Source organism: Teleopsis dalmanni, chromosome 2 (genome assembly GCF_002237135.1).
Source record: "Teleopsis dalmanni isolate 2A chromosome 2, ASM223713v2, whole genome shotgun sequence".
In the NCBI taxonomy this organism is placed as follows: domain Eukaryota; kingdom Metazoa; phylum Arthropoda; class Insecta; order Diptera; family Diopsidae; genus Teleopsis; species Teleopsis dalmanni.
The window spans coordinates 102,275,049-102,288,356 of record NC_051847.1 but is presented as its reverse complement, the minus strand read 5'-3'; the positions used below and the strand labels follow the sequence as shown (position 1 = coordinate 102,288,356).

Here is a 13,308-nt window from a genome sequence, read left to right as displayed (position 1 = left end):
TCACCATTTAATTTTGGAAGCCGTATCTATATTATTACTGGATCTCAACTTGACGTGTCCACATTTAAATTACGTATACAATAAAACACTTCTCTAAAATCACCCATTAATGTTTTTAAATCCTGTGCATTTTCGTTTCTTATTGCTCTGAGCGACAATAACTTATTAATAATGAATGATCAATAAGGAATGATGCTGACTACGATCCCTGAGGAGCCATTTGCTACCATCACAGCCGATTTTATAGGATCACTACCGCGATCGAAAAATGGAAATACAATGCTACTGGTGATACTAGATAAATTTTCGAAATGAACGGAGTTGATACCCACATGTCTAGCGACATCCGACAATGTGATCAAAGCGTTGAGAGAAAGAATATTAGCCAATTCATTAGTAATGTTTTCAAGCAGTGGTTGGTAAAGATGGGTATTACACACAGAACCACAGCATCGTACATGCCACAGGAGAATCCTACTGAGCGTGCGAACCGAACTATTAAGACACTGATGTCACAAACGGCACGCGACGAACATCGTACGTGGGACGAGATGCTGCTGAAAATCACTTTAGCCATTAACACTGCGAAATCGGATTCAACAAATTACACTCCAGCCTATCTAGTGCAATGGCGAGTGTTGAGACTCCCCGCCAACTTGTTCGTCGAATGCACCCCAGGAACAGGAAATCTGCAAGTAACCCCTGCAGTGAAAGCCGAGAAACTACAACGAGTGTTCAAAATCAACCAACATAATCTACAACAAGTCGCAACAAATCAGGCGAAGTATTATAACTTGCGTCGTCGGAATTGGAGGCCGTGGATAAATCAATTAGTGTGGGTTAGACAACATTCCCTCTCAAATGCCAAAAACTATTTTTCAGCGAAACTTGCACCAAAATTCGACGGTCCATTCAAAGTACAAAAATTTATATCGCCAGTGTTAGTAGAGCTTAGCGCAGAAAATACAGCAACATTAACTAAGGCGCATATTGCCGACCTTAGGGTGCACTATGGTTATCCTTAAAATATAAAGGACATTAACACTTATGTACCGGCAAAGTAACTGCAACATAAAACAAATACCCGCTATCTATTCAAGTATTTAAAGAACGTGTGCCATGAGGAAGTTCTCAGTCGTCTTTTGAACTAACAACGAAATTTGAAATTTCCGCGGAAAAGTTTCGCACAAGAATGATCGAAATAAACAACAGTAGAACAAAATGTCAATACTTGCCGAAGCCTGCAGCAATCAATAAAAACTCCAAGAATATGTTGATGCAAAGTACAAAAAAATCGTCAAGCGTAAGGTGGGTCCAAGTGACTCCAGCCAGCACCAACATCCAATAGCTGAAAATAGTCAAGCGATTCCAGGTATTACTTCAAGTGACAGGAATCAAGCATCTACGGCTCAAGGGAGGAGGTTAAAAATAAGAGCGTAGTAATCACAGCAGCGGAACCTTCTGCAAAAGGAATAGGTAATTATGTCGCTAATACAAAAAATCCAACGTGTTACGTTACATCACTAATGGTAGGAACAATATCGACAGAACCCAGTTCCAGTGAATCCTGCATAACTCACGCAATGGAACAAGAGGATGTGATTGATCTCGACTACGACTGACAACAAATGGAGCTGGAGGAGAATGAGATCGCACGCCCCAAACAAAAAAGGGTTTGCATCACTTGGCCGGCGGAGCTGGAATCGACTATACGCGACGCACTTACTTAACATATAAAAGTTAAACGAATTACCTACCGTCGAACGTTCAACAATGTACTGTATCTGGTGCGAATTTACCGTCAAGATCTCGTGACTGTCCATAGTCTCCACAAACCGTAAGAAGGAGAGGAATGTACATAAATAAACACTCTACACCTCATTAATTTTTTTATATCCAAAATTGTTGTTATGAAGTCTCTGTTATATATGAATAAAATTGAGAAAATATATTTTATGAGAAATATCTGATACGTATCTTAATGGTCTTGTTTTTAATAAATTAACCCACGTTGGAATTTAATATTTCTGTTGTATAGATTTCCAACAACAATTACCCAGACTACCCACAACAGCAACACGTGAAGTAGTCTGAAGTTAGGAAAATTAAAATTAACATTAAATTGGTAAAATCATAAATACACACCTTCTGGATTTACCACAGCTACTTTAATGTACTTATAAATTATTTACTTGCACATTATTTTTTATAAATCAATAAACGACGTTAAAAATTACAAATACCGGTGCTGGTTATAAAGTCAAAACCAAATAGACTGTTAGAACTCCACTCCATACCCAAAGGTTAATGTGCGTAAAATGTTTGTAAACTTGCTTTGGTCGTTGCAACCGTGCAGCTATAATTAGAAAATGCAACCCAGTGCACACATGAACTGTCAGTTCATGTGTCAGCTGATTGTCATTTGTGCTGGGCTTTTGTTTTTGAGTTCCGGTAGAGGCAAGGCGGTTGTCACGACCAAAAGTAAGTGAAAAAATAATTAATTTTAAGTATTAGAAATTAATAAATTTGTTTTAAGATTTTAAAGCATTACATTACATTACATTACATCACAATACACACAAATAACTTGTTTTGCTATTAAAAATTGGTCAATAACAAACTTTAAAATTTTTGTGGCAAGCTGTAAAAATCTTGCGGTAATCGAGAAAAGAAAATAGTGTGGCGATTTGCCTGGAAAGAAATCCGAAAAAATCCTTTTAATCGGGAACACATATAAAAAGAAAAATATGTCATCCGGCAGCCAGAAGTCGACTGTACAATGTGCCGTGTGCAAAAAGGTGAAGACTGGAAAGATGGTGCAATGCGACGCATGTGACCAATGGAGTCATTTTGCATGCGTGGGCGTAGATGACAGCATTGCAGACCTGCCTTGGAGTTGCGAAAAATGCAACACGGTAATGCAGGTTTCAGAAGCGGTTCCGAATAAGGCACCAAGTGAGGAGGACTTGGTAAGTAAGGGCGGTTCAATCATGTCAAGAAACAGCATGAGAATCGAACTGCAGTACTTAGAAGAGCAAAGAAAAGCCGAAATGAAATATATAGAAAAGAAACGTACAATAATGCTGAAGTATGTAGGCGAGGATGATGTTAAGGGTGAAGGCATGAGTGAGGTAAGGACACATAGGACGCTAGAATGGGTGAAGAAGCAGGTTGGTATGAACAACGATGACAGCAAGCCAAACGAAGGTTGTGGTGTTCAGTTGGGTGGTTCAGCTGATAGGGCGGAAGCCCAAGCAGTATCGAAAGTTATACCGGCGCTGATGATAGAACAAATTAATGCGCGTCATGTCGTTCCACGAGATTTGCCTATATTTACCGGAAAACCGGAAGAGTGGCCACTTTTCTACAGCAGTTTCAGCAATTCAACACGTTTATGCGGTTTCAGTGAAGACGAGAATCTTTTACGATTGCAACGTGCCCTTAAGGGTAAGGCACTTGAATATGTTAGCAGTAGGCTCATGATACCAGCATTAGTGCCGGAAATAATGTCAACTCTTCAAATGGTATTTGGAAGACCAGAACACATAATCAATAACTTAATTACTAAAATTCGAGCAGTGTACATTAATATAAATAAATTGGACACAATTGTTACGTTCGCCTTAGAGGTAAAAAATTTGATCGCAACTATGGAGGCTTCAGAGTTACATTCACCCTTAGTGAACCCGTTGCTTATCCAAGAGCTTGTGGAAAAACTACCACCGCAGATGCGATTGCAGTGGGCTGTTGCATCGCGTAATATCAATGTAACACTTAAAACATTCGGCAACTGGATATATGAACTAGCAGAAGCAGCAAGTAATGTATCGCCCGTTTTTAGTGCTGGAGCCAGTGTAGATAATGAAAGGCGCAAAGCGCAACGCATTAATTTTCACGAAGAAGAACCTCAGGGTGCAGTAGGCGATAAGCACAAAATTCTAGCATGCTTTTATTGCAAGGAGGCACATGCGTTGAAAAAGTGTGCAAAGTTTAGAACACTAAAAACAGACGCGAGGTGGAACGTAGTGCGTGAAATGAGACTATGTGGAAGATGTCTACTGCAGCATGATTTTCGAACGTGCAAGAGCACCCGAGAGTGCGATATACACAATTGCAACATGAAACATCACCCATTGCTACATAAACAAACAAGTTCAACTGCAAGTGGGGCAAATGAAACGTTGGCGGTTCATCATCAACTAACTTCACAAGCGCTGTATAGAATTGTTCCAGTTACAATATATGGAAATGGTGTTACCTGCAACATTTATGCCTTTCTGGATGACGGATCTGGTCCAACGTTAATAGAAAAAGACGTATTAAGACAACTGCGGATTAAAGGTGAAATGAAAGATCTTTGTTTACGATGGACAGATGGTACGGTACGCAAGGAACCTGATTCTGAGCTGGTCAACCTGCAAGTCTCCAAAATACGCGAAGGTAAAAGGTATTCGTTGTGCAATGTGCGTTCAGTAGCTAAGCTGGAGCTACCCGAGCAATCTTTAAATATGACAGAACTTACCGATAAGTATAAACATTTAAAGGGACTACCAGTAGAATCGTATCAAAACGTTAGGCCTCGAATGATAAACGGCCTAAGCAATAAAGAGGTAGCTATGCCAATGAAGTTCAGAGAGGGAGGCAAGAATGAGCCAGCTGCAACGAAAACTCGACTCGGTTGGACCATATATGGAATAATTAAGCACGAACCTAATACTATTAGGGAAACGTTAAATTTACACATCTGTGAATGCGATGATGATCTAAGTTTGCAGCGTTTAGTGAAAGATTTTGTCAGTAATGAAAACGTTATTGAAAGTAAGAAAAAACTAGAAAATATGGAGTTGGAACAACAAAGAAGTATGCAATCAAAAATAAGTCGAAATGGTGAATACTTTGTAACAAGATTGCTTTGGAAATCAAATAACATTACTATGCCGGATAATTACTTAATGGCGTTGCGTAGACTTCAGTGCTTTGAGCGCAAGCTGCAATCCAATGTAACATTGCAAAGCTGGGTATGTGATCACATCGATGACATGAAGGCGAAAGGTTATAAACGCCAGCTGAAACCTAACGAAGCCGAGGGGTGTTATCCACGTAAATGGTACCTACCGATGTTTACAGTCAGTAATCCGAATAAACCACAAAAGCAAAGACTAGTGTGGGATGCAGCTGCACAATATGACGGAGTCTCGTTAAATGCGTGTTTGGAGAAAGGTCCAGATCTGCTCACTTCGTTGGTAGATGTTCTTGTTAATTTCAGAATCGGAAAAATTGGTAGAAGTGGCGACATTAAAGAGATGTTTCATCGAGTACTCGTGAAAGAAGAAGATCAACATTCACAACGCTTCCTGTGGAGAAATTGTGACGATAGCAGACCACCAGACGTTTATTTGCTACAAGTTATGAGTTTTGGGGCAACATGTTCACCATCGTTGGCACAACTGGTAAAAAATAGTAATGCCCGCGAATACGAAACCGAGTTTCCGCGAGCAGTGAAATGTATTTTACAAAGGCATTATGTAGATGACATGCTGGATAGCGTCGACACAGTGGAGGAAGCGATTAATCTAGTCAATGAGGTTAGAAATATTCATAAGAAAGCAAATTTCCATATTCGCAATTGGGTTTCAAATTCTAACGCAGTGCTGAAAGCTATAGGTAACCAAGGCCAGGAATTTCAATTTTGCTCGGCTGGAAGGCGTATAGACCATACATTTGAGGCAGAGAAGGTATTGGGAATCCTTGGCAAACCGACACTGATATGCTCACATTTGATCTGAAGTTTACCAAAGCCACTGAGGATGTTCTAAGTGGATATAGATTACCTACGAAGAGAGAGTTGCTACGATTGATGATGTCAATATTCGACCCTTTAGGGATGCTTACCTTTTACATTATTGACGTAAAAATTTTGTTTCAAAAAGTTTGGCGAAGTGGAGTTAGCTGGGATGACGCTATTCCTAATGAGCTAGTTGATGAGTGGAACAAATGGCTGTCGCTGCTTGGCGGTGTGAAAAATGTGAAGATACCGAGATGTTACTTCGCTTCGGTTAATAAGGATGCAGACTCCATTGAATTGCATGTCTTTGTGGACGCAAGTGAGGTTGCATATGCAGCGGTGGTGTACCTAAGAGCGAAGAATCGCAACAACATAGATGTTTCATTGATATGTTCTAAAGCAAAAGTTGCACCATTACGACCAATATCAATTCCAAGACTGGAACTACTCGCGGGGGAATTGGGAGCACGCTTAGGAAACAACATAAAAAGGGCAATAGATTTGAAAGTGACCAGTATAACGTATTGGAGCGATTCAAAGGCTGTTCTATCGTGGATAAAATCTGACCCACGAGATTACAAACAATTTGTAATGTTCCGCATAGCAGAAATCCAGGAGTTGTCCGAAGCAGAACAATGGCGGTACATTCCTACAAAATTAAATGTTGCGGACTTGGCTACAAAACAAACTAGTAATCTAGACTTTACTTGGAAAAACCCTTGGTATAAGGGACCGAAGTTCCTGTATGAAGCAGAAACTTGTTGGCCAAATAATGTTGGCGTACAGAAATATAACGAAGATGCTGAAATCAGAAAGCAACGATTGTTGGTGGCTCATGTAGCAGAGGAGGAACCTCTCATAGATGTCTACCGATTTTCAAAGTGGGAACGTTTAGTTCGATGCATGGCCTATGTGAAAAGATTTATGTCTTTACTATCAACTAATGAAATGAAAAAGAAGAAATCTGTAAACCAATGCTTGTCAGTTGAGGAACTGAAATGGAGTGAAAATTTCTTGTACCAGACAGCCCAGTTACAGGATTACAAGAAAGAAATGACCGCATTAAATAGAGACACTAATATTACTCTTTCTAAAATTAGCCCTTTGCGAAAACTTTCACCATTCATAGATGCACAGAATGTTTTAAGATTAAAAGGTAGATTAGATAAAGCCGTATGCATCGATGATTCAACCAAATTCCCAATTATACTATCAAGGAAAAACTACATAACTAAGTTGATCGTAGACTGGTATCATCGAAAATGGAAACATCTAAATCATGAAACGGTGGTTAACGAAATCTTTCAGAAATACCACATTCCGGGACTGCGTAGACTGTTAAAGCAGGTAAGAAATAATTGCCAACATTGCAAGGTTCGCGATGCGAGTCCAAAGCCGCCGGAGATGAGTGTGTTACCAGAAGCACGACTATCAGCATACTCCCGACCATTCTCACATGTTGGAATAGATTATTTTGGCCCGTATACTGTAACAGTAGGAAGGCGCTCAGAGAAGCGCTATGGCGTCGTTTTTACATGCCTTACGTGTCGAGCAGTGCATTTGGAGATAGCTTATAGCCTGTCAGCCAGCTCGTGTTGTATAGTGATACGAAATTTCATAGCCCGAAGAGGAGTGCCGAATGTCATCTATAGTGACAATGGAACAAACTTAACAGCAGCTGAAAAGGAGTTACGAGAATCAATAAAAAACGTGGACTTCAATGAATTGCAAGCTGAATTTACAAGTCCGGAAACACAATGGGTTTTTCTTCCACCAGCTGCGCCGCACATGGGTGGAGCGTGGGAGCGGATGGTGCGATCCATAAAAACAGTGTTAGGAGCAATAATAAGCCCGCAAGCAAAAATTAATGATGAAAAGATGCATAACCTGTTCTGCGAGGTAGAATCAATCATAAATAGCAGACCGCTCACTTATTTGTCGATTGAAACAGCAAGCGAAGAAGCGTTAACTCCGAATCATTTCTTGTTGGGGTCATCTTCCGGGAACAAGCCGCCGGGGAAGTTCGATACTAACGACGAGCACGTGAAATCCTCCTGGAGGCATTCGCAATACCTTGCCGATCGGTTCTGGAAAAAATGGATACAAGAGGTGCTTCCAACGATGACAAGACGGACGAAATGGTTTGGTAAGATAAAACCCATCGAAGCAGGTGATGTCGTCATTATTGTTGACCCAAATTCTCCTCGCTACACATGGCCGAAAGGAATTGTAATTAGTGCCATTAAAGCAAGGGACGGGCAGACCAGGAGCGCCATAGTGCAGACTACTCGAGGGCAATATCATAGACCTGCTGCAAAATTAGCCGTATTAGATGTTCGTGGAGCGGCAGTTTAGAGTAAGTCGTATTCTTATTAAAGAGATACTGGGGGGAGAATGTTAGAACTCCACTCCATACCCAAAGGTTAATGTGCGTAAAATGTTTGTAAACTTGCTTTGGTCGTTGCAACCGTGCAGCTATAATTAGAAAATGCAACCCAGTGCACACATGAACTGTCAGTTCATGTGTCAGCTGATTGTCATTTGTGCTGGGCTTTTGTTTTTGAGTTCCGGTAGAGGCAAGGCGGTTGTCACGACCAAAAGTAAGTGAAAAAATAATTAATTTTAAGTATTAGAAATTAATAAATTTGTTTTAAGATTTTAAAGCATTACATTACATCACAATACACACAAATAACTTGTTTTGCTATTAAAAATTGGTCAATAACACTATTAAAATAAATTTATTAAAATATATTCGGAAAACTAATCAACTCTTGTGGATAAAATAAAAAAATAAAACTTTGAAAATATTAAATTTATTGTAATAATTTTATTATAATAATAATTTTATTAAAATATATTCAAAAATCTGATCATTTTTAGTTACTTTTATATTAAATTAAACCATTTTTAATACTTTTTTAACTTGTCTCCCCAACAATTTGCTTGAGAAAGAATTTGTGCAAAATTGGGAAAAAACTCCCATTCCTATACAATTCAGAATAGCAAAATTGGGAACAAGGAACAAAACTCCCAATCCCAAATTATACAGTATAGCAAACTTGGGAACAGGGAACAAACTCCCATTCCCATGCGATTCAGAATAGGCCTGATTGATTCATTTACAAATGAGTTGCAAAGAATTGTTAAGAATAAAGCATATTCTACAAGTAAATAATGCATTGTTCTATTTTAATTAAATAAACAAATTCAACTTAATTTTATATATTCAAATTATTTGAATTTAATAAATTCTGAAACAACACTTTTTCAATAATATAAAAGCGGGAATAATTAAATATATTAATAATGACATATTAAATAAATAAATACATAAAACAAATAATAAATATATCAAATAAATAATAAATAAATATTAATGTAGATTTGTTTATATTTTTACTTTATAGTTTTTTTTAACACATTTGCATTAAAAAACGTTCCACTTTTATTTTTTACATACATTCCTCAATGAACCAGTTCAATTCCTGGTTCACCCCATTGTTTCTGTTTTGCATGTAAAATTGAGCGGATCATGTTTGCTGAAACGCAGCTATTGTATACAACACAATAAAAGATATGTCAAAAAAATGACAATACATTTTGAAAGTGATGCCAATTTTTTTTGAATTGGACTAAATGTTGTTTTTTTACAACTCGGGAAAAAAATTAGGGCTTATATCATATAAAAACTAAATTAAAATAATAATTATATCACTTGTAAGAGACGGCGGCAGAGAAACCGTAACTGATCAACGGCTGCGCTTGTATACCTTCAAAAGGAGAACTGTCACAATATTTTCTGTCGGTCTGGAGGCAACAGTTGAAAGCCCCAATATCAGAATCGGATGGGGTAGGCAAATCACCTGCCGATCTTAAACCAACTGACCAACGAAACCGCAGTAAATAATAATAGAAATGGCAACAACTTTTCGATGACGATCTTGAGCATGAAAACTAACACACGAGGACGCTTTTAGAATCAGGAAAGTGAGGACGCTTTTAGAATTATCGCAACTTGCGCACCTGTGCAATGAATTTTAAAACGATAAACTTAACTTCTAAAGCCTTTCCGAAGTATGTTGGCGTGACACTGGTGACCAAACAACAGTAGTCAGCCACACCATAATTTTCTCTGATAGTAGAATGAACCAGCCGAGTCGGGTTTTTGTTCTCAAGACAGACTTGCAATGCACTGATGAGCTAGTAGGCTTTCTGAGACAGGATCCTTTCCATAAGGTTACGGACCCGAGCCAGAAATTTGTCTTTCATTCAATGCTACGCATTTACCGAAGATGCAGACTTTTCCATTAAGAAAGAGTTTTACAATACCTTTGATAGAGCTACTTCATGTGTTCAACGAAGCGATATACTAATTGTCACGGATGATTTAATACTTAAGTTAACGTTGAAAACACGGGCCTAGAAAACTGTATGGACAAACATGGCATCGGCAGGAAAATAGAAAATGGTTCGAGTTGTACTGGAATGTGCGCAACGAGCAACTTGGTCATAGGAAGGACAATATTTCCGAACAAGTCCATATATAAAATCATATGGGTATCGCGAGATCATAAAACTGAATATCAAATCGATCACCTCACCATCCCTAAGAAACTGCATGGATCTCTGCTGGATATACGGAATTGCAGAGGAGCAGATCTTTTTAGCGATCACCACCTAATCATCGCCAACATCCGCTAAAAAATAAGTGACAACAAACCCAAAATGCCGAAGAAAATTAATATCCAAAAACTTGAAAAATTCAATATTATTACCATCTGTCATCTATAATCGTTAACGCTCACAATGGATATCAGATGAAACGTAGTGCTTAACTGAAAACAGAGAGACTAAGAAAGCTGAGAAAAATCATGCACGAACGCGGGCCAACAGACTTTTAACAGTATTAACAGTAACACTGCGCAGAGAACAAGCTGGATTCCGACCTTACAACTCTTGTATTGATCACATAAACAGCCTAAGAGTAACCGTTAAATAGTCTGTGGAATGGAGATCACCTCTCTATTTCTTATTTATAGACTTCAAAAAGGCCTTTGATACATTATTTCACACCGTTATTTAGAATGCGCTTGCTCAAAAGGGCGGATGTCAGTTGTCGGGTACTGCACGAGAAAGATCTAAGCAACAAAATACTTATAAAAACCTGTGTTCGACAGGGTTGCGTAATATCGCCGTTGCTGCTCAACATCGTTCAACAACATGGTTTTGGCAGAGGCATTGGGCCAAGGTGACGAAATTATTTGGGGTTTTCAAGATCGCTTGCCTGATCTTGATTACGCCGATGAATTGCGTCTGCTGACACACAGATATAATGACATGTCTCGCAACCTAAATCGTTTAGTAACTGCGGGAAACAGAGCGGGACGTAAAATCAATGATGCCAAAATAAAAGTTAAGCGCATTAATGCTTTCGTGCAAGATCCATTCATTATAAATAACTGCAGTGTTGAGGATATAATCTTTTTGCTATCTTGGAAGAATCATGTCAACAAATCGTGGATCCAGTGCTGACATTGAGAACGGTATCAAAAAGTCAAAACAAGAGTTTGGTCGCTAAAATAAACTCTGGAGACCATCTCAGCTATCGCACCGGACTAAAATACGAACATAAATCCTGTCTGCTATATGGATGTTAATACTGGAATATTTCTCCAAACAGCATAAATGCACTACAAGTTTTCCTAAATAAATCATTACGCAAAATCGTTAAAGTATTCTGGCCAAATACAATTTCAAATGAACGTCTGTGGTCTTCAACACAACAAACTCCTATAACAAACGAAATCAAAAAACGCAAATGGGAAGGGGTCGGCCACACTTTGCGTAGACCAAAAGATCACAAGAATGACAATTGAGTGAAACCCGATGGGTAGCAAAAGAAGGGGCAGACCTGCACTCACTTGGAGAAGGCATATTAATATGGAAATGTAACACATGCGGAAAAGCTGTGGAGAATTAAAGCTATTAGCCAACAATAGTACCGAGTGGAAGATCTTTCTTGCAGCCCTCTGCTCTTCCTCAGAGTTAAAGAATACAATTATCTATATATGCTTGGTACAAAAGAATTCGCGCTTGGTGTAATACAAGTTAAAGGTATGTGTTTTCAGTAGTTGCAAAGCGGTTATGCAGTTTCGCAAGTAATATTATAAGGAAGTTTAAAACGCATAGTTTTGTATGAAGCGTTAAAATTTCCATCTATTTTGTTATGGCTTCTGGAAATTATTGTGCTATGATTTTTTTACAGCCAAACAGGCATGCTGCAATTAAGAAAATTTATTGATCTTGAACACAACAAAATTGATGCTATCCTTAACAGAACTTTTTACAGAACACTGTGGGCTCAGTTACTACATGAAGAATATAGATGTGGAAGAAAATAATTCCTGTCGACTCATGAGGAAAAGGAAACATCAGAACATGTTCTACGCAACTGCCTGGCAGCGGCAAGACGTAGACGTAGCTATTATTAAACCGGGAATATTAAATAGATAAAATTAAGCCCATAGCAATAACGGCATTATTAACCAGTTTAGAATTATTTCAGTTGGGCATTTAGGCACACAATAGATTTTTGATTTAGTGGCACATTCATAGCCCATTGTTAAGTCTCCTTAACGTAAGGCTTGGTTTAATTTTAAAGGCTTCATCAACTTAACGTTGTCAAACACTAGAAATCAGCTGTTTGGCAACAAATGGAGAATGAAGTAAGCTTTAAGCTAGACTAGAGACATGAGAGCAGCTTCCGTTTTGGGTTTTAAGCTAAGAAACTTTCTTTTTGGTTTGAATCGTTCAACGGGTAACAACGCCTTGTAGCAAATAATTTCACATTAATAAAATTCGCATGAAAATAGTTAGATTTATGTAAAACGATTAACAAGAAATAAAGATTAAAATATATTTACAATAATTGTGTTATGCATTCAAAATATATCAATAAGGAAAACTACGAGTTCAAGTGCTCGGCAGTTTTACTATCGTTTAAACAAAATATTAAAATATATCATCCAACTCGTTCATTGTGCGTGTTGGAAGCGTGATATAAACAAATTGCAGATCAAATAAAAACAAATGCGTTTTTATCACCCATTATTTAATAATAATATCGAGTTCATATGCTAATATAAATATGCGTGACATGCGCCTCGAACAAATAAACAGAGGGCGAATATGGAAGTAGATAAAGTATGCCGTTAATTCACTTTAGGACAAATAGTTTATTTCATGTCAGGAGTCGCAAAATCAGACTGGGAAAATTGTAGAGCGATTGTGAAGGCTGTACTGCCGTATTCTACATAATACCAAATATACTACATGCCATGTACTATATAGAATACATATACATGACATGTATTCTCCATGCCATTTATACCAAATTGGATCATATTTAGATAATGCGGATCATTGAACGGCAACACCGATTAAAGATTTCGAATTTGAACGATTATTGGTAGAAAACATATGTTGTGTATATCACAATATTCTCTTCAAATGTAAACAAA

At 38.1% G+C, this 13,308-nt stretch overlaps 2 protein-coding genes across 2 annotated transcripts; both read left to right on the top strand.

Annotated features, from left to right (window-relative positions):
• Positions 1-425: 425 nt before the first annotated feature.
• LOC119675223 lies at positions 426-1,025 on the top strand. Its single transcript, XM_038086412.1, has one exon. It carries the CDS (start codon positions 426-428, stop codon positions 1,023-1,025), a length of 600 nt encoding a protein of 199 aa, XP_037942340.1.
• Positions 1,026-2,747: 1,722 nt separating this feature from the next.
• LOC119675222 lies at positions 2,748-8,140 on the top strand. Its single transcript, XM_038086411.1, has 2 exons — positions 2,748-5,664; positions 5,931-8,140. The coding sequence occupies exons 1-2, from the start codon at positions 2,748-2,750 to the stop codon at positions 8,138-8,140; spliced, it is 5,127 nt and encodes a 1,708-aa protein (XP_037942339.1).
• The last annotated feature ends 5,168 nt before the right edge of the window (positions 8,141-13,308 follow it).

What these genes read in the sequence shown, in the direction of transcription:
- LOC119675223 (XM_038086412.1), top strand. Translation starts at nt 426, where the DNA reads ATGGGTATTACACACAGAACCACAGCATCGTACATGCCACAGGAGAAT.
- LOC119675222 (XM_038086411.1), top strand. Translation starts at nt 2,748, where the DNA reads ATGTCATCCGGCAGCCAGAAGTCGACTGTACAATGTGCCGTGTGCAAA. An exon ending in CGCAGTGCTGAAAGCTATAG is followed by an intron (nt 5,665 to 5,930) that starts GTAACCAAGGCC and finishes TGTTTCAAAAAG; the next exon opens with TTTGGCGAAGTGGAGTTAGC.